The 22,603-nt window shown below is 38.4% G+C and overlaps 1 protein-coding gene across 1 annotated transcript in view; it reads right to left on the bottom strand.

The window, feature by feature from the left end:
- Window positions 1-22,603, bottom strand: part of LOC149806255 (dynein beta chain, ciliary-like) — an 89,613-nt gene that overhangs the window by 48,582 nt on the left and 18,428 nt on the right. Inside the window, exons 12-24 of the mRNA XM_089951201.1 lie at window positions 21,142-21,386; window positions 19,813-20,400; window positions 18,535-18,704; window positions 12,868-13,294; window positions 12,027-12,428; window positions 11,174-11,419; window positions 10,593-10,817; window positions 9,968-10,186; window positions 7,859-8,011; window positions 7,168-7,401; window positions 5,940-6,232; window positions 2,723-2,879; window positions 751-1,013 (exon numbers count right to left, since the gene is read on the bottom strand). Of these exons, the coding sequence (XP_089807327.1) occupies window positions 751-1,013; window positions 2,723-2,879; window positions 5,940-6,232; window positions 7,168-7,401; window positions 7,859-8,011; window positions 9,968-10,186; window positions 10,593-10,817; window positions 11,174-11,419; window positions 12,027-12,428; window positions 12,868-13,294; window positions 18,535-18,704; window positions 19,813-20,400; window positions 21,142-21,386 (3,622 nt within the window). The remainder of the gene's footprint in view (window positions 1-750; window positions 1,014-2,722; window positions 2,880-5,939; window positions 6,233-7,167; window positions 7,402-7,858; window positions 8,012-9,967; window positions 10,187-10,592; window positions 10,818-11,173; window positions 11,420-12,026; window positions 12,429-12,867; window positions 13,295-18,534; window positions 18,705-19,812; window positions 20,401-21,141; window positions 21,387-22,603) is intronic.

The raw sequence follows: 22,603 nt of genomic DNA, 5'->3' as shown, positions 1-22,603 counted from the left end.
CTATAGTAGAAAAAACAAACAAAATGAAAACATTACTAATCATTAACTAATAAAATAGCACACACCAAATGAAGTAAAACAAAAAAGTTCTTGTATTTGTTACCATTAGATACTCTTAAAGTCATTTAATTTAAAAACGCAATGTTCTGGAAATAATAACAGTTGCCTGAAGAATTACTAACGAGTATACCTGGGAGAACATCTCTGTTTAACAGCAGAATAGTTCATGCAAAGCAATGCTTTCTATATAAAAAATTAAAAATGTTTTAAGTTAGACTTGCTTTGATTCTTATCAAACCTGGTTGCACAAATTTTATGACAATGCTAGAAAAGTGATGGGATTTCTTTCCATGTTTTCATCACAAAACATTTCTTTACATATAAACATTGCATGATCTAGCTGGGAAACAAAGGGGAAATACTCCTGAAGGAAACACATTGCCTCATCATAAGTTCTAAAAGCCTTATATCATATCAAATGTACCTACAAATGAGGCATTTCTTCCAAGATTATTAACCTTTTGTACCAAATGGACCAGCTGATACTTGTTTGAAATTTTCTAGCCTTGGTATTCTTTACTCGGTCTCAAACATAATGGTCTTGCATATTCAATTCTTCATCTGTCAACCACGCAATAGTTTTTTTCTATTCATGGCCTTCTCTTATACAACTGTCTATCTGAACTTCACTGATTTATTTTAGCAGAGTTTTCAGAATTGTTATACATTTCTGCACAAATATATACACACCTGAACAATGCCTTCAAGTTTTCTGGCAACTCAGTACGGCCAGCATAACCTGGGTTCATGGTGATGAAGAGACCAACAGTGAATTTAAGTTTTATTGTTTCTCCCAAGAAGCTGAATGTGGTTTTCTTTGCTTTTATGGCATCCTGAATTGTTTTGACCTGAACAGCAACAACAGACAACACCTCAACAGCAATACGGTTGAACTCATCAAAGCATCCCCAGGCCCCAGACTGGGCAAGACCCTTGTAGATGTTGCCAATGGACTGAAACAGAAAGAATGTGTATATTTTTAGTGCTCTACAGTAGCTGAATCATAAAACAATAAATATTATTATAAGAAATATGCAAGCTGTCCCATTAGATTGGCCACCAGGTACAATTTGAAACTGAAAGCTACAATAAACTGTAAGACATGTTGGCACCATTTTGATGCATGATCCACCTCATTAGGTAAGGCTGCATAGTATTATCAGTTCATATGATTGTACACAAAAATGTGTAAATGTTCTTGAATGGAAACAACAATTGTGTATCTGAAGATCTGTGCAAATTATTGCTAGATTTATTGAGCAAATATCAGTTTTTTTTACTCTGTTAACCCATCACTGGACAGTAAAATCAACACAGAATTCTCAAAACACAAGTCTGTTATTCTGTGATTACAAATGCTCGAAGGATATGGAAGAAAACATAATCTAAGAAATAAATAAAACTACATTTCATTTTACATCCTCTGTGCTGTCTGTCTGCTCAGTTTCCAGGCTATGTACATACTATGTGCCAACTGGCTGCTAATTTTATATCCTATATGTTAACTGGCTGCTAGACTTATATCCTATGTGCCAACTGGCTGCTTAATTTATATGCTCTGTGTTAGCTGGCTGCTAATGTTACATCCTATGTGTTACCTGCCTACTAGCTGTGCAAACTATGTGTTACCTGGCTGCTAGCTGTGCAAAACTACGTGCTGGCATCCTGCTCATTTTAATGGCGAAGTGAAGGCTGGATGCTTATTATATATATGTGCTACCTGGTACTCATTTTACAACCCATGTGCTAGCTAATTGCTTATTTCTTGTATCTGTGGGGCACTGGACTTGCCTTTACAGATAGCTGACATCTGTCAGCATGGGTTGGAGTTTGGGCTTAGCCAATGTGAATATGTGAGAAAGGTTGCCAGTAGCTTCATGTGTGTCAGTGGTTCTTCCCTGGCTTTCCTGGGTTCTACGTCTATCACATATACTCGCTATCATACATAGCGTATCATGAAAAATACTGTTACAACCACAAAACAACACTTTTTATATGTGCAACATCTAATGTCAAGTATAACTGTATTGCACATGATAGCAAGCACTCATTTTCAGACATGTGAGTACACAGGTTTTTCCATATGTTTGTGTGTTAAAACAAGTTGGTATATGTGGGCAAAACAAAATTGTTCTGTTTGTGTATGTGTGAGAAGGAATGAAACAAAGAGAGAGTGTAAACTTTCACTAACATATATGTAAATGTCTTACACTACTAATGAAAACCTGAAGTTAAATTGATTTGTTTTTTTAAACATTGTCCAAACTAACATTGCTATTATTATTATTATTATTATCATCATTATCATAGTCATTATTACAGTGATTCCTCACTTTATACATATAATAACAATTAATGAAATGGGATCAATAACAATAAAGTGGAATGTGTTATACTAAGGTCACTCTATTCTGGGGTATATTATACATATTATTATTATTAATGTATTGGGATCCATGACCACATCCACTTATAAATGGGAATGTGTTACACTGAGGTCACTTTATACTGGGGTACATTGCACATAGTATTACTATTACATAATGTGGAGGGTTCATACCCACCTTATAATTGGGATGATGTTATTCTTAGATGCCTTATATTGAGAGAACACTGTATTATTATTATTAGTCACAGAGAAAGAGCAAAAAATGTGACATACTTTATAGTCCATCTGCTCCGAGCAATTGAAGACGTACACCATGATGCCAAGGGCTCTTCCCAGATCTTTTGTTGTTTCTGTCTTGCCTGTTCCTGCAGGGCCTGCTGGGGCACCACTCATGATCAGGTGGAGGGACTGTGTCAGGGTGATGTAACATCTTAAAAAGAACATGGACTAGTCAACCAATATGTCTTACTGCATTCCCTCACAAAATCAATTTGCATATTTGACACGGCAATCATGTTCTTTTAGCTCATAACTATTCTGAACCAGTGTCCCATGACCCAAAATCCACCTAGATTGTCCAGTTTTACTTTAAAAATATTTGGGGTTGCAGTATCAATTACACTCACCGAACACAGATATTCATTTGATTGTTCTGGGTATTTGTTGACCCTTAAATCTGTACCTCATATTTGGGAGGAGCAATTCTAACAAAAGACTGAATATCCCTGGCCATTGTTGACCTTTAAATCTGTACCTCATACTCACAGCAATTCTAAAAAAAGACTGAGTATCCCTGGCCAACCAAATTTGAAAATCTAGTTGCCCATCAGAAGTTTCTAGTTGCCTAACAAATTACAGCAGTTGCTATTAAGACTGCTGTAATCAACAGTTTTCACCAACCTTTGCCATACATACATACATATATATAAAATCCTAATTACTATAATCGGAACTCACTATCAGTCCTGCAAATGTAAGGTGTCACACAAGTTCACATATACTGTTTTAATCTGAGATTAATATATAAAAGATAACTGAACAATGTTCTTTTTTAATGATACCTTACTAGTAGTGTGCCACCCTTGACCTGCAACTTAGCCATATTTGTATTTATTTTGGTTCACGTCACTGAAAATAATGGTATTTCTGTCCAACATTATTAAAAGAAACAGCCATAGTTCAATATTTAACTAATACTTCAATATCCATCTCCTTTTCAGCCTGCTCCACTCTCTTAGTACCCTAATGAAATCAAAATCTTTAAAAAATGTTGCCTCTAGTTGTATAAGCAATAATTTGTCGATTCTTTCTGAGCTTAACCTGCTCCTTACCCGAATATGAGTATTGTTGATTGCTGAGAACCAACTTAAACAGCCTGCTGTCTGAATGGTCATACACATAGCTATCTTGGCCAGCTGGAACAAGTTTGGAAACTGTTCTTTATGGTTGTTATGTACAATTTTCCACAGTTCACAGGTACTGTCCTTTGATGCAATACAAAATAGTTGTCATCCAAGCAGTTTTTGAGATATTTTACTTGCCTTGAACCAATATGTCTACTGCTATAAGTGACTAGCCCTGCTTCCTAGCCAATTGCTGTTATTTCACTGGCTACATACTGTGCAGTGACTATATGAAGTGTATATACTTCACATCAATTTAAAAAACAACACAAGCCAGGAAGACCAAATTCACAAATATATCCCATTCTTGAATTATTATGCAATAATAGCTCAAAAAGTCACTGTTACAGAATAAGGCAAGAAATAACTTGATTTCACCTTAGAATGATTTGATCATTTTTCATCATACATGCATACAACATTACTTAGGGTGGATAACTCTTTTTTTTTTTGTTAAGTGACTGAACTAGCGCACATATCTTGTCGTAGATTACTTGCGGCGAGAGACACAAAAAGCAGGGCAGGCACATGTATTTTACTCCTTACTAATACTCATTCTTCTGTAGATTTAAGGCAAGTTTCTTTTCTAAATGACACACTGGTCTTTTGGGATTTAGTCAAGGAGTGTACGCTCTCCATTTTGTTCTACTAATTCTTATGTAGATTTAAGGCAAGTTTCTTTTCTAAATGACACACTGGTCTTTTGGGATTTAGTCAAGGAGTGTACGCTCTCCATTTTGTTCTACTCATTCTTCTGTAGATTTAAGGCAAGTTTCTTTTCTAACTTACACACTGGTCTTTTGGGATCTAGTCAAGGAGTGTACGTTCTCCATTTTGTTCTACAGCCATAGAAATGTTGCCTTTACCACTATGTGGATTTGAAATGTTGTGAACTTTTGAACTATTACAAGTTGTTATTAAGAGTTTAATTTAGTAGCATGTGTCTATAGATTTTAATTCCGTACCTGTTATTATGACCAGTTTGGTTTTATTTTAGCTGTCTGTGCATGTGTGTGTGTGTGTGTGCGGATGTATCAGGCTGTTGATCTGGCTGTCTGTATGGGGATGGAAGCAGGTGTGACCATCAAAGCCATACAAGGACAGAAGTGCTGATTTGTAAACTTGTGTGCATGGTGGATCCATGAAGGGTGTGTGTGACCAATACAAATGTGGGCCAACCCAAGAATTCAGGAGAACTGTGTGGTTTGACAATGGACATATGAACCAGGTCAAAATGTTTCGTTTGCAAGTGTATATAAGTATTTATATGAGTTCATACGTGGTTATGAATCGTACAGACTGTACAAATGACTATGAGTCAAGAGTCAAATGTTTGGTACAATTATTATGTTGTTTCAATGGAACATATGATGTGTTTCAACTGAGTACAACTGAGTTACCTTCATTACAAGAGATTATATGAATCTAACTTTCAATACATGATATTATATGAATCTTACCTTCATTACATGAGAATATATGAATCACATTTTTGTTTTCCCATTGGTGAATGTTTGCGTAAAGTAATGCTTGAAAGAATCACACTGTATTTATAGAGGATATACATATTTTTTATTAATTCATTTCATAAACTTCCATCTTTCATCACATTGTGTTGTGTTGTCATTTAATCCAAGCATTTATTCACATCAAATCATGTTACAGTCACACCATAGCCTTAAGTTAAGAAATTTGTCATGGGCCAATTTACAAAACTGTCCCCTACCACCTAGGCTGGAACAATACTTTAGCTCTTTTGTTGCTAAAAACAATATTGGGATATCGGGATTTACAAGTTAGTGGTGGTACACATTGACGGATTATGCCCAGTAATGTATTTAAAGAAGAAATGAAAGGATAACAAGTCAATAGTCAACATAATTTGCTGTAAAACCACTGACATCCCTTAGCCCTGTCCTAAATGTGGTGGATCAAAACTTTTAAACCACTATGCAAAACTACAGATCATGCCTGTACCTTGAACAGCGCAATTATCATATAATTACTTTGCACACATACAAATTCCCAACTGTCTTTGGCCAAATTAAACTTAGAAAATGAAGTGTTACCCACAAACTGTATCATACCTATCTGTCAGTGGCGTGATGACGAGGCGGGGGGTGTTGCCCAGGTATTCATGGGAGTAGCGAAACTGGGCATCACAGATGTTGGCAAAACAATCCTTGACTTGGTCATCCCAACGGTGACGTAGCTGAGATAGCCATGCAAAGGCCTGAGAGCTGTCAACCTTTGTTGCAATCAACTTTGTGACAACATCTCGAGCGTGTACATCAATGGTACAGATAGTCATGATTTTCTGACGATCTCCTTTGGAAAGGGATCCCACTAACATGGAAATCAGGGCAATTAGCTGGTTGACCTGAAACATGTAAAACATCACTCAATATCATATCCTGACATGTCACTAAACATTATATTCTGTCATATGATGAAAAGAAAATTGTTTTGATTTTGCTGATTTTACTAAAGTACTAAAATTGACAGCCGAATCTCATTAAACACCATGCAAATAGCTTGTTAGATGCTGTTCAAATGACTCGTTAGATGCCGTGCAAATGACAGCAAATACACTCAAGTAGTTTAATCAGTTTTATTAAGAAATTTCTAGTAGCCAACAACAAAATTTTCATTTTGCACAATGTTTCGTAAGCATCAAATTAACAATGTGTGTAATTTTGCTTTGAAAAATTCTTGTTTACTTTCATGACAAATACCTGTCTATGTCAAAACAAAGAGAAAGTAGAGGTTCAATGAAAGTGCTGTTTTTTATATAAGAAAATATTAGAATACTTTACATAATATAGTATAATACTAATAAATCTTTTTAAATAAAGTGTCTTTTAATCAAAAATATTTAGAGGAAGCATACAAACTTAAATTAGCATTTAAGAAAAGCAAAATTATTCTTGTGTTCTTATCTCTTCCCCAGTAACAGCACTAAAAAAGAGCATGTATTTGTCATAAATATATTCACATAACTCCATGATAAATGCCCAAGTGAAAATCAACTTAGATAATTATGTAGGAGTGGACAACATACTCAGATAATCATTAGTGTTAAGGAAGTGTTATTCTGGTCAAGAACGAGTCAAATATCTTTCCTAATTAGACAAAAATGTGTGACAAATTTCAGTCATTGAATGTGTGAGTGTACTGGAATGAACATCAGTCAAATGGATATACAGGCAGATGGACAGAAACAGATTGATGGATCTAAAAGGTTAGAAGCCACTTAATGTGTTACTGTGATATGTCAGCAGTGGAATGTATTGATCATAAATTCTAACATGTTACCTGTTTCTTGCTGTAGTCCTTCAATGCATTTTCATAGCCTTCCTCTAGCCTGCCAAAAGCTATGTTGACCTCAGTGGTCCACCAGATTTGGGTACCACACAGAGCCACTTGGGCTGGGAAGTCAAAGATCCACTGATCCCTGGGTTTTTCCTCATAGGATGTGACAGCTTCAGTCATCTGATAGCGTACTGTACTGCACTGGGCTTCCAACAATCTGTTCAGCCAGACCTCAACCTGTTCCAAGCATTGGCAATATCAGCAAATGATGTCATGACAAATAAGATGCAAATGCAAGCAGAAAATGATTTCAAAGATGGAAGTGGCATGCACATGGCCGCCACTATAAAAATAAATATCAAAACACTTGTATGTTCTGCATGGAAATGAGCATACAACTTTATTATTTCATATCCTCAAAAATGTTGTGTTTTAGACAAATCCTAAAGCAAGCTGTCATTTTTGACAACACTTCTTTGATGTCATGACTATTAAAAGTAGTAGGTGCATCAAATTTTTTGTGTTAATCAAATGCATATTGTTTGCATCCTTTCATCAAACTTGCACTACAGCAAGTTGTTCCCCTTTATACAATTTAAAGCTATATATTACATATGTTAAAACAACTAATGCAAAACCTCTGCACAGTTTAAGATAAAAACAAAGTTCCATATTTTTCTATTTGTCTACAAACCTGTCCTGACAAATCACACTTCTTGTCCAGGTCCACATATTCATCATCTTTGCTGAACATGCCAAGAGCAACTTTGGTATCTTTGTCATTACTGTCCTTCTCAAACTTCAATTTAGCCATGCTGTCAAATAGCTTGGTTAAATGGCGTGCAACCTAAATAGAATCATAATAAATTAACTTTCTTAACTGTCTTTATTCTGCATAATGATTAATGCATATAACATTAAATTTAGTGCCTGGAACTATGAAACTCGCATGACTAAGCAGCTGTTACAGATTTCCATCAACATAATGTTTACCTAAATGCACCTTAATATGCTTGACAATAACTTGTCTTTTTAATGCATAACTTGTATTGATTAATGTATAGACAATTATAAAAATATAAAATTATTACAGAACCATATACAAAGGTTGTGTATTGTCAAGAATAACATGGCAGAAATATCTTGATATAATAAGTATCAAGAAACAAATGTTTTGATATAGGTAAATCAGCAGTGTACTGATAGACTATGTATCTTGTTACAAATGTCTTGATAGAATATGTATTAAAATACAAAAGTCTTGATAGAATATGTATCAAGATACAAAAGTCTTGATAGAATATGTATCAAGATACAAAAGTCTTGATAGAATATGTATCAAAATACAAATATGACAGAATATGTATCAAAATACAAAAGTCTTGATAGAATATGTATCAAGATACGAATGTTTTGACAGAATATGTATCAAGATACAAATATCATGACAGAATATGTATCAAGATACAAATATATTGACAGAATATGTATCAAGATACACATCTTGACAGAATATGTACCAAGATACAAATATATTGACAGAATATGTATCAAGATACAAATATATTGACAGAATATGTATCAAGATACACGTCTTGACAGAATATGTACCAAGATACAAATGTCTTGATAGAAAATGTATAAAGATACAAATGTCTTGATATATTATGTATCAAGATACAAAAAATGTCTTGACAGAATATTTATTGAGATACAAATGTCTTGATAGAATATGTATCAAGATACAAATGTCTTGACAGAATGTGTATGAAGATACAAATGTCTTGACAGAATATGTATCAAGATACAAATGTCTTGACAGAATATGTATGAAGATACAAATGTCTTGACAGAATATGTATCAAGATTCAAATGTCTTTATAGAATATGTATCAAGATACAATTATTTTGATAAAATATGGATCATGATAACATATATTGTGCTATTTTAATTTGTTAAACTTTTCATAAATTTGATATTGTTATATCAATTTACAATTAATTTGCAAACACAAAATTCTGCAAATTTAGTAATTTCATAGACAAGCCCATGTTATTAAACATTAAAAAAATTGCTGTGCATTCTAATTGGGTACATAATCTAATGTTTCACTGAAAGTACTAAGATATAGTAGTGACAATAGGATAGATGGCATTGCCATACAAATATCAATATTCTTTAAAAGTATTGCTGCAATGTTCTGGTAAGCATGGGCTGTTTTTTATGCCATGTTGCATCAGGATATACCATGAATGACTCATTGAGTGATTGGTGTTTAATAGCATATCAACACATGTTAGGTCATATTGTATTGAGGCAATAGGATTTTAGTGCCTTGTTGGAAAGAATGACAGACAATGAGATTTTAGTGCCTTGTTGGAGAACAAAGAATGACAGGCAATGGCATTTTAGTGCCTTGTTGGAGAACAAAAGAATATAGGAAATGGGATTTTAGTGACTTGTCGGAGAGCAGTGAATGACAGGCAATGGAATTTTAGTGCCTTGCTGGAGGACACAGAATGACAGGCAATGGGAATTTAAGTGCCTTTCTTATGGACTCAGTATGACAGGCCTCAAGACTGTGGTGCTTTGGTGATGGACACAGTATGAGTGAACCCTGCCTAGCCTGCGCAGGATTTGAACCTGCACTCTTCTGGTTGCAAGTCTGGCAGGCTAACCAATGAGTCACCACAGCTCTCAACGAACTATAAAATCATTATGAAAAATAGTATTAAGTAAATTCAGCAGTATTTGCATATATTTCAAAGATGTGTGAGACTTAAAGCTATTTCAAATACCAACCACAGATGGGTTGTTTCCATTGGAGAGGATATCCAGCAGATCTGCAGATGACACGAAATAAAACCGTGGGAAAGCCAGTCGTTTGGTCTCCAGATATTCAGCAAGGGCTTTCTCACACAGGGTCAGTTGATTCTGGATTGCCTCCAGTTTCTCATACAGTTTGGGAACACTTGTGGCTATTATCACATTTTTACTCTTCTCAACAACTGATACCAACTCCTGGAAAAGAAATAAAGCAAACAAATTCTTCTGATTAAATATTCTAGATGACTTTGAGATCTTCTTCAAGGCATAAGTTCAACCAAAATAAAACTTGTTCTCAGCTAACTGAAGTATCAAAATTGCCTTGATTGACTGTGGGACAGATGATCTGGCAAACGTTTAATATGATACAATAATGTACACATAAAAAGATCTTTTTTTCTGGGCAACAATGTTGCAACAACATTTTGGCCCACCAATATAGAAATCTTCAAAACATTCTGTTGACATATGTGCAAATTATTATAATTTATGTCTTATTATGACAGTAGATAGCACTAAAGCTCTTCTATCTAACCATTTTTTTGCACATTTGTTCATGGCATGATAATAAAAACATCGCTTTTAAACAAATGTACCATACCTTGAAGTCATTATCAATTCCATCAAATCTCTTAGAATCCTCTGGCAGCTGATTTCTGATATCCTCAGAGCCAATGAAGATGCTCTCCAAATGAGACCATGTCCGCTGAACCTCCATCCAAATCTGAATTACCTGGTCTGCTGTAGACAGCTTCTTCTGCCATGAAGACACTTCAGTCAAGAAGTGAGCAATGTACTTGGATGTCAACATGTTTTGAAGTTGCACCTAAAAATGAGTAAATTATAAATTTTATTTTATATAAATCTAAATTATCAGTGTTTTATATTTTTATCTTTTACAAGCTAAAATGACAAAATATGAGACTCTTCCTTTATTGACATAACCTCCTAATTCATGGCAGGTTATGAAAACGTATACAGTTAGTAATTTACTCACAAATGACAGCAAAATGCCCTCTTTACTTCATGTCTGTTCAAAGTAGGCTTTCTAATTCTTTAGATGATTTACTACTATAAATTATCTCTTCAAATCACAAAACTGACGCAGCTGAAAGTAGAGCCCAATATCAATAGTCTAATTAATTCAGTCCTTTGTAACTTTTACAGCTGCATCCAAAGTACCTGATTATCTTCAAGAACTTCAATTAACTCTTCACTTGTTTTCAGCAAGGTGATGCCAGTCCTTGGATGTGGATCATGTTCAAACTCCATGGTTGCCCAGGTGACGTTTAATTCTTTCAAGACCTTTTCCATGCTCATTTCCTTGACAGCCTTGTCAACAATGCCTCTAACCTCATCCTCAAAGTTATGGAGGTTGAGGGACAGAAGATCTGACAATGTGGTGCTTTCATCCATGACAAATCGCACCTGTTACAGTAAAAGATGTACAACAAAAATAATCGATTAAAATATTTGAAAATTAGTGTTCCAAGCTGTGAATTTTTTAAATGTATCCTTTGGCAGAGGTTGGTGAGCACCACTGTCTTAACAAACAGGAGATACTTAAAATCATCTTGCATGCAAACATGTTTTGGACTGGCATGTAATATTAAGAACTGACAAAGAAATGTAAGACTAATTATAATTTATCAACAAACTATACATCAGAAGTTAACATGACAGCATAACAATGAGTAGGCATTCAATGATGATAGTCTTCACCTGACACTAAAGCCTTGTTTCTGGTGACTGTTATATGCTGACATTTTCAATGTACCTGTGGTAGATCAGGTTTCTTTCCTAAATACATGCAGGCTATGACACAAACACAAAAAAGAGGAAGCCAGAAAATATACTTCTAAAGGATATGCAGAATGCTTGGACTGATCAGTCTGTTAAGTCAGCAATTAAGCAACTATAAGACTGATAACATGGTTGTGGAGAAAAAAAACTTATGCAACTCTTCATGGCTAATTGATGCTAATACCTCTATTTGAAGGGTTTAAATAATATTCATGATAAGACTTGTACAAACCTTGGTGGCAGCCATCAGCTGCTGCCAGTGTCTCTCCCTGATGGCAGGGTTTTGCAACTCGCCAACAGCTCGGAGTGAAGTCAGCATATTTTTTACTGTGCTTTCAACTCCAATGTAGGCATCCCATGCTCTCATTTCTTTGTCCAAACTTCGAATGTCTTTGGCAAACTTCTTGCAGTCCATGTCCATCTGTTCTACATTGATTTCCTTCCATGGTGTTGTTTTCCAGTCATCAATGCTACTGCGGACCATGATGACATAGTCCCACAGGGTCTTGAGAAGCTTTATCTCCTTTCGACACTGCTTTAGTTGTTTGAAGTCAGGCACATTTACCTCAAACAGACTGGCTGAGTCCAGCAAGGCCTGCATATCCTTTTCCATGGTTGATATTTCCTCGTGGTACTATTGATAAAAAAGAAATTTCAAAATAGGAAAGGAAAAAGGAAAAATTAGATTTTTCTCTACTTCCATCTACAATTGTATGACACTTCATACAATTCAAAGATGAGTGCAGACCATTCCTGATAAATTTTAGAGCTTAAGTAAACATCATACATTTCATATTTTGAATATATTAAATCATAAAGATATATTATATTACTGAGAAACCTGTGTAAGTCGGAAACTCAACAGACCCCCAAAAATGTGTCCTTTATATAGATCTCAAAGTAATCCTAAATATACAAGAACAGACCCATCAGTTTAGTCCACTATGAATTGGTGGTCTTTATATGAAGGTGTCAACTAAAATGAGTTTAAATGTAATAAAAAATAACCTGCAGCTTTCTCTGGTTTTTCAAGTACGTAAATAAATAAACTTGCATAATGCTTGGTGACAAACCTTGTCAAGGGATTCATAAGGTTTGTCACATTCATATCTGAATGGGGGAATCTGTCTGAACTTCTCTCGGAACTTGTGCTGGTTGACATCAAACGTAGCACTCTTCCGTCGGACATTGGCCACTTCTATGGCTTGTAGTGGTGCAACCTGCTGTTTGACAGTAATAGCAATTTTCTTGGTGTTGTTCCATTGTTCTGGCAGCTCCTGAAGCTGTAAGTGAACCTCATCTGGCATCTCCTGCTCATAGGTTTTAAGAAGTTCAATGGTCTGCTTCAAGGGCTCAAACATCTCATCTGTGGTTGCCTGTCTGTCCTTGACAGCAAACAGATTACCCATGCATTCCACCAAACCATCATAGTCACCCTCTTGTACTGGCTTTGTCAGCCCAGCATCTGTCACCTTGATGAACTCAGAAAGCTCTTTCAAGCTGTGGTGAAATTAAAAAAGGGTATTTTTTAGCAGTTTAAAACATAATTATAGTCTTAATTTATGACTTTATGTTCTTATGACACACACACACACACACACACACACACACACACACACACACATACATACATACATACATACATGGAGTGTATTCTACAAAACTAGAACCTCTCATCTACTGATGGATGCCAATATTATAAATACTTGTGAAAAAGTTGCACATCATAATAAATCTATTCTACATGTTGGGGTATGCATGCTAAATAAAATAAAAATCTTCTGGAAGCCTTTAATTCATACTTTTACAATAAATATTATACTTCTGGATTATTCATGCTCAATAATGCTAGTGATAGCACATATTTACATTCCCTCTTTTGTCATGATGCTGATGGAATATTTTTCTGCTCTTAGTTTATACGCTGAATTATTTGGCTCTTTCAAGCATGCATTTGTGTTCAAATATATTGTCAACCACACTACATATCGCAACCAGGAATGCACATAAGAAGAGTCTGCAATGAACCACACTGCATATATACCAAATGGTAATTTGGCTAATACACATAATAAGAGTCTACATTCAACCACACTGTACATATTCCAACTGGTAATTTGGCTAATGCATGTAAGAGTCTACATTCAACCACACTGTAAATATTCCAACCAGTAATTTGGCTCACACACATAAGAAGAGTCTACATTCAACCACACTGTACATAATCCAACTGGTAATTTGGCTAATGCATGTAAGAGTCTACACTGTACATATTCCAATGGTAATTTGGTTAATGCATATAAGAGTTTATATTCAACCACACTGTACATAATCCAGTGGTAATTTGGTTAATGCATGCAAGAGTCTACATTCAGCCACACTGTACATAATCCAATGGTAATTTGGTTAATGCATGCAAGAGTCTACATTCAGCCATCTTGGCATCCGTCCGTCTACGAGAGACGATGGCATAGCTCCAAAGTATGCTTTTGCTTATCCTTCTTTTTAGCTCTCTTTTCAGCTTGCTTTATTCTTCTCTTTTCCTCTGCGTTTTGAACTCCCTGCCTGACAGCTAGACGCCAGCTGGAACGGTTGTTTGCACAGCTCTCCCAGTCGTTGACATTGATGTTTGCTGTCTTCATATCCTTCTTGCAAACATCTTTGTAGCGCACATGTGGTCGTCCAGTTGGTCGTGCACCTTCTGCTAACTCCCCATATAACAGGTCCTTGGGAATGTGACCTGGGTCCATTCTCTTGACATGGCCGAGCCAGCAAAGGCGCCTCTCGCTGAGTATGGAGAACATGCTGTTCATGTTGGCGCGTTCTAGAACCTCTGTGTTGGGTACTTTGTCCTGCCACTGGATGTGCAGAATGCGCCGCAGACATCTCAGGTGGAAGCTGTTGAGTTTCCTCTCATGTCTTGCATAGGTGGTCCATGTTTCGCTGCTGTAGAGAAGTGAGCTGAGCACGCACGCTTGGTAGACACGCAGTTTGGTCTTCTCTGTGAGGTTGGGGTTGTTCCAGACCCTCTGGTTAAGTCTGGCCATCACTGCTGCTGCCTTGGCAATCCTGCCGCCCACCTCAGAATCAATGGAGAGTGAGCTGGAGATGTTTGACCTGAGGTATGTGAAGTTCTCGACAACTTCCAAATTGTACCCATCGATGGAGACAGAGGGAGGGGAGTCTGTGTCCTGTGCCATGACATTTGTTTTCTTCAAACTGATGGTCAGTCCAAATTCCTTACATGCATGGGAGAGGCAGTATACCAGCTGCTGAAGTCCATCTTCCGTGTGTGATGTCAAGGCTGCATCATCGGCAAAGAGCAATTCACGGATGAGTACCTCTGTGACTTTAGTCTTAGCACGTGACGGGCGATGTTGAACAGCTTGCCGTCAGCCCTGGTATGGATGTACACTCCCTCGCTGCAGTCCTTGAATGCGTACTGGAGAAGCATGGAGAAGAAGATGGCAAAGAGCGTCGGTGCAAGGACACAGCCTTGTTTGACTCCGCTAATGACTGGGAATGCTTCAGATGTTGTGCCATTGAAGCACACTGTGCTGTGCATGTTCTCGTGGAACGACATAATGACAGCAAGCAGACGTGGGGGGCAGCCGATCTTCTGCAGAAGTCTGAAGAGTCCACTCCGACTAACCATGTCAAACGCCTTCGTCAGGTCTATGAAGGCAACGTAGAGGGGCATCCGCTGCTCGCGACACTTCTCCTGCAGCTGACGTAGTGAGAAGATCATGTCTACAGTTGACCTGCCGGCTCGAAATCCACACTGGGATTCTGGGTAGACGCGGGAGGCTAGGATCTGCAAGCGTGCCAAGGCAACACGGGCGAAGGCCTTTCCGACGATGCTGAGGAGGTAGATGCCCCGATAGTTGTTGCAGTCGCTACGGTCTCCTTTGTTTTTGTACAAAGTGACGATGTTGGCATCACGCATGTCCTGTGGGATGTATCCCTGTTCCCAGCAAAGGCAGAGGAGTGTGTGTAGGGGCTGGAGCAGTGCTGGTTTTCCGCTCTTGAGGACTTCAGGCGGAATGCCGTCGCTTCCGGGAGCCTTCCCACAGGCAAGGCAATCGATGGCTTTTCCGAGCTCTTCCAGGGTGGGCTGTGTGTCTAGCTCCTCCATGACAGGCAGGTCTGGAATGGCGTACAGGGCAGTTCCAGTGACATTGTTTTGGGTTGCATATAGCTCGAGATAGTGCTCAACCCATCGCTGCAGTTGTTTCCCCTGGTCTGTGATGACTTCGCCCGTCTTGGACTTGAGGGGGGCGGTCTTGTAGCTGGGGGGGCCTGTCGCTTGTTTGATACCCTCATACATTCCTCTTGTATCCCCGGTGTCAGCAGCTGTCTGTATACTGTTGCAAAGGTTCAGCCAGTAGGTGTTGGCACAGCGGTGGGCGGTCTTCTGGGCGTTATTCCTTGCAATCCTGAGGGCTTGTAGTGTTCTGGGGCTAGGTGCAGCCTTGTATGCCAGGAGGGCTTTCCTCTTTGCCTCAGTCACGGGCTCCATCTCCTCCCAGTTTGCCTCATACCAGTCGATATTCTTTCGCTCCCTCTTCCCGTAAGCTGTGATGGCTGAATTGTACACAGAGTCACGGATATGGGACCACTTGGAATCAATGGTGTCATCAGGTGTCACTTTGGTGAGGGCTTCCTTCAGTTTGCTGATGAACTGCTGTGTTTTCTCTGGGTTGCTTGCACAGCAGGTGTTGATACGTGGGTGACCCTTCTTCTTGGCGTGGTGCAGCTTCTTGGGTAATATTCGCACCTTGCTGGCCACAAGGGAATGGTCCGTGTCACAATCGGCACTGTGGTAGCTGCGGGTAAGGAGGACACTGGCCAGTTCCACACGCCTGGTGATGACGAGGTCTAGCTGGTGCCAGTGGCGTGAACGTGGGTGTCTCCACGACACCTGGTGGATCTCCTTGCATTTGAAGAAAGTGTTTGTCACACATAGGCTGTGGGAGCAGCACATCTCCAGCAGTCGCTGACCATTCTCGTTGATCTTGCCCCTTCCGTAAAAGCCGAGACAGGTGGACCAGGCCTCATGGTCAGCTCCCACTCTAGCATTGAAGTCTCCTAGTAAGTAAAGGCTTTCATTGTTGGGGATACTGGATATTGCCTGATCCAGAGCCTCATAAAACTTGTCTTTCTCCTCGTACGTGGAGTAGAGGGTTGGAGCGTACACACTGAAGATGTTGACCGGGCCTAAGGATGTTGACAGCCGGAGGGCAAGGATTCTCTCAGTACCTGATGATGGAGGTTCAATGAAGGCGATTAGCGTGTTCTTGACGGCAAAGCCTACACCATGCTGCCTAGGTTCATCCAAGGGCTTCCCCTGCCAAAAGAATGTGTAATTGGCTTCCCTGATGGTGCCGCTGTCAGCCAGTCAGGTCTCCTGGAGGCAGGCAATGTCGATGTTCAGTCGGGAGAGTTCTCTGTCAATGACTGCAGTCTTCCGTGCATCGTCGATCTGCTGTAGGTCAGTGGTCAATCCAGGACACATGGTCCTGATGTTCCAGGTTGCAAAACGAAGAGTTGGAGTCTTTTTATTTCTTCTTTTAGTCTTTCCTGGTGCAGAGTTTTGTGGCCCACTTGTCGAGATGGTTCTCTAAGCTCCACGCACCCAGTGAAGCAGGCAGGCCATGGCGGGCAGCACCTTACTGACTGGGGGCTGCCCAGCTTGAGGCGGGCGGTAGCTGTCCAGTGAGACCTGATGATCTCTCCCACTGTCAGAAGTAACCCCTGGCGCCAAGCTCTACGCCAATCGAGCTTTGACTTAGAACCGGTAAACTGCTACTTCTCGTGTTGTGCCGACACCGTACGACGACGCTGGAGTGTCCTCTCCAGTGGAGCTATGAAGCCTGGGCAGGGTGGTATGGAGAATCAGCTGTTGCCCATGCAGCAGATCCCCCCTCTCCACGCAGCTGGTGTGCCCAAGGGAACGACGAATGCCGATACAGCTTGGCACCAACAGCGTCGCAGGAGTTGCCGGAATGACGTTGAAGTCAATGTCATACTGCCTTAGGGACTCCATCTCCGGATTTTCTGTCGCGGTTTACTCCCTTAGCCTTTCCCATGAGTGGGTATAGCCACAAGGCAGCAGAGGTTTGGAATCGGAGTTTTCCTTCTCCTAGCTGAGCTACCATCCAAGGTTTACGAGTCCCATCTACCCGAAACAACTGGTTTTAAGGCGCCAGTGGGCCGCCTTCACCCCTTCTCCTGTTAGTAGAAAACATGGTCTGCCGGGCTTCAAATCTAAGCCACTCGCGAAGGCCAGGAGCTGGATTTTAGTTGACAGAGGCAGTAAGAGACGCAGGCCGTATGGGGCATTTTGGAGGATTGGGGCGCTTGTCTCCCACTCCCACCCCGGGCAATGTCAACCTTAGACCACTACATTCAGCCACACTGTACATAATCCAACTGGTAATTTGGCTAATGCATGTAAGAGTCTATATTTAACCACACTACATAATCCAACTGGTAATTTGGCTAATGCATGTAAGAGTTTATTTTCAACCACACTACATATTCCAACTGGTAATTTGGCTAATACACATAAGAAGTAAGAGTTTACATTCCACCATATGGCAGCATTATAAGACTCATTATTGGTTATGTGTTCCTCATATATCATCAAAATATCAACCAAACTACCCTTTATAAAGTTTGTACCATTTGGTGACATGTCATAAACTTATCAATTAAACTGTCCTTTATAAAGTTTGTACCTGTTGGTAACATGGTCAATCAGATGCTGTTTAAACATATAACTCCATTTCTTGATGATGTTCAGGAGAGCTTGTTTAAATGGCTTGGCATCGATCCGGAACCAGTTCTCAAAGACCACAACAGGCTCAATGTTCTCAGCAGCCTCATAGATTTTCTCATATGTGTCAATCTGAAGGAAAAATCTCACAATAAAAATGAGGATGGATAGAAATGATATAACCTCATTTTCTCATACATGTCAATCTGAAGGAAAAATCTCATAGTAAAAATGAGGGTGGATAGAATTGATATAACCTCATTTTCTCATACGTGTCAATCTGAAGGAAAAATCTCATAGTAAAAATGAGGGTGGATAGAATTGATATAACCTCATAAATTTTCTCATATGTGTCAATCTGAAGGAAAAATCTCACAATAAAAATGAGGATGGATAGGAATGATATAACCTCATTTTCTCATATGTGTCAATCTGAAGGAAAAATCTCATAGTAAAAATGAGGGTGGATAGAATTGATATAACCTCATTAATTTTCTCATACGTGTCAATCTGAAGGAAAAATGTCACAATAAAAATGAAGATGGATAGAAATGATACAGGCATTTTTATTAATATTTTGATTTAAATTTGAATGACTAAAAAGGGCTATGATTGTGTGTAGTCTAATTTAATCCTAAGTCTCCAGGTTTCTAAAAAATAAATAAATAAAAAGTTTTCAAGGATGACGCTAATCAATATTTTCTTGGGTTGCAATAAACTTGTTTCAGGGACTGCCTGTGTAAGGGTGTAATTTGGAGAACTCCTCAATCAATGTTTATGGAAGTTCTAGAGTGCAATATTTGTGCCCACCCCTGGAATGCCTATGTAAGGGTGTATTCTGGTGGACTTCTCAATCAGTGTTTATGAAAGTTCCAGAGTGTAATATTTGTGCCCACCCCATGGACTGCTTATGTAAGGGTGTATTTTGTGGGACTCGTCAATCAATGTTTATGGAAGTTCCAGAGTGTAATATTTGTGTCTGCCACCTGGACTGCATGAGAAAGAGTGAATTTCATGGGATTACTTCCTTGATCAATGTTTATGAAAGTTCCAGAGTGCAATAATTATACCTGCCACTTGAAATGGATGGGTGTACCAACCTAATGTATCAAAGTGAGACAAAATAAGAAGTTTGATACTTGCTACAGTGATGAGACTTTGAAAATATTAATTACAGGAAGTGAAGATATTCTCAGGAACCTAAGTTATTTTGTTATACTTCTGTGCAATTGTCACTGACCTGCTCTTTGAACTGTTTGAGAGTAGGTGGGTTTTCTGGGACACCATCTTCTGCATGAGCTTCGATCTCTTCAGTGGTCAGGACATGGCCATATAACAGGAACTGTCGCATGAACTCAGTGCGGTCATCCACCCACAAGTATGCATAATTGTCAAATGAATTCTTAAACTCTGTGCCCTTGTTCATAATGTTTTGCATGCGATCCATCAACTCCTGTCGCATCTCAGACAGTTCATCCATATCCTCAAGGTCTGGCTGGTAGTGTTCTTGCCCACTATGATTTGCCAGACGTGGGATCAGCGAGGCCTGCTTATAGATGTCACCCACTAGCCCATCCACCAGATCATAGAACCCATCAGCTAAACCATACTCCAGAGAGGGAATGAAGGTCATTTCTGGGGAGTGCAGCTCCAGTATGGCCTTGAAGAGAGCATCTGGGTTGTTCTTGGAATCAGTGTTGTCCAAGAGGAACTTCAGGCTGCAAAGGATGGTATCAAAGAACCCATCCACAACACTCTCATCCACATAATCCACATATGCCTTCCAGATGTCAGAGTTGGCATCAGCCTTGAATAGGCTAAGGTTGTCCTGCAATTTCAAGAGATTATCTTGATAATATAAGTCTATTTCAACCACCAATGTTCAAGTTATGCACACTCAATATAAGTGTATTTCAACCCCAATGTTCAGGTTATGCACACTCAATATAAGTGTATTTCAACCCCAATACTCAAGTTATGTACACTCAATATTTTCCAGTGACTTAATTTGAACTAGACTCTGTTGAAGAAATGTTTAGTATCTGACTCAAAGAAATTCTAGTAGTCTTGCCAGGAAGGCTTCCTCAGAAGTATTATAATATCAAAAAAGTACATGTTTAATGCATACTCAAGTGGAACATATTAGGAAATATGTCCTATTTAAAACCTCAATAATCCTTGCACTAAATCTCTTACTGAAGTTGTTAAAAGTTAAAGATATCTGCCAAACAGTTCAAATTACATGGCAATCATTTAAGTTGATAGATGTTGACATAAATAACATAAGATTAAAGCCCCCATAGTTTAATATAAGTTCCAAAGTAAATATATACATACACACACATATATGCTCCAAAGTGTGTGTGTATATATATATATATATATATATATATATAGAGAGAGAGAGAGAGAGAGAGAGAGAGATTATTTCTGCAGAACAGTGAACTGGTTGGCCACTGAAGAATGTGACAGTGACCCGTATTTCTTTTTTTTTTATAAAAGGTGATTGTGACATTTTTTTCAGTGGACAAACAGTTTAGTTTCCCACAAAAATAGGCTCAATTCTAACTTTTAGAAGTTCATGGATCTTCTCTCCAATGGCCTTGATCTCAGCATAGCGCTTTTTGAGGCGATCCTCTTTATCATCCAGCTGGAGAAGAGTATCATTCTTCTCCTCTTTCCTGACAAACAATGGGTTTTTGCTCCATGAAGCCATAAGGTTTTTGATCTCCTCTGCATTGTTTTTGGACTTCTGGACTCGTGACTCCAGGTCAATCACTTGGTCTCTCGTCTTCTCGATGTATTCCCAGATTCCTATACAACAAGTTTGTCAATTACTAACATGTCACCATACTGTACATCATTTTGAATTAAAAATATTCTCTTGTTCTTGGGGAAAGTTTATAATCAATTATCTTTTTACAATTTTTACAAATCATTGCAGGTTAATGGAATCAAGTTCCCTGAGTTACAAATCACAACCTTGGTTTCCACTTTAACAACAAATTCTAGAGATTATTTATGTTGGAAAAGTAATGTCCACCCATATTTGTTTCAAATTTTAAATGATGAAGATAAATCAGCCTTAGCCATGGACATTATTCAACACATTAGACACGTTCATTATTCAATACATTAGCCATGCACAATACTCAACACATTAGCCATGAACATTATTCAACACATTAGCCATGCGCAATACTCAACACATTAGCCATGCGCAATACTCAACTCATTAGCCATGGACATTATTCAATACATTACTCGCCATGGACAATACTCAACACATTAGCCATGGACATTATTCAACACATTAGCTATGCACAATACTCAATACATTAGCCATGTGCAATTCTCAACTCATTAGCCATGGACATTATTCAATACATTACTCGCCATGGACATTATTCAATACATTAGCCATGGACAATACTCAACACATTAGTCATGCACAATACTCAACACATTAGCCATGGACATTATTCAACACATTAGCCATGGACATTATTGAAGACATTAGCCATGGACATTATTCAATACATTAGCCATGGACATTATTCAACACATTAGAAACGTTCATTATTCAACACATTAGCCATGCACAATACTCAACACATTAGCCACTTACAATAATCAACACATTAGTCATGTTCAATATTCAATACATTAGCCATGGACCTTATTCAATACATTATCCATGCACAATACTCAACACATTAGCCACACACATGACTCAACACATTATCCATGCACAATACTCAACATATTAATCATGCATAATACTCAATACATTAACCACACACAGGACTCAACACATTCACCATACACAATACTCAACCCATTAATCATGCACATGACTCAACCCATTAACCATGCACAATACTCAACACATTACTCAACACATTAATCATGCACATGACTCAATACATTAACCACACACATGACTCAACACATTAATCATGCACATTACTCAACACATTCATCATGCACAATACTCAACATATTAATCATGCACAATACTCAATACATTA

This window comes from Sinohyriopsis cumingii, chromosome 2, assembly GCF_028554795.1.
Source record: "Sinohyriopsis cumingii isolate HCF-2022 chromosome 2, ASM2855479v2, whole genome shotgun sequence".
Lineage (NCBI taxonomy): Eukaryota > Metazoa > Mollusca > Bivalvia > Unionida > Unionidae > Sinohyriopsis > Sinohyriopsis cumingii.
Note: the sequence above shows the minus strand (reverse complement) of the source record. Positions and strands in the feature narration are given on the sequence as shown.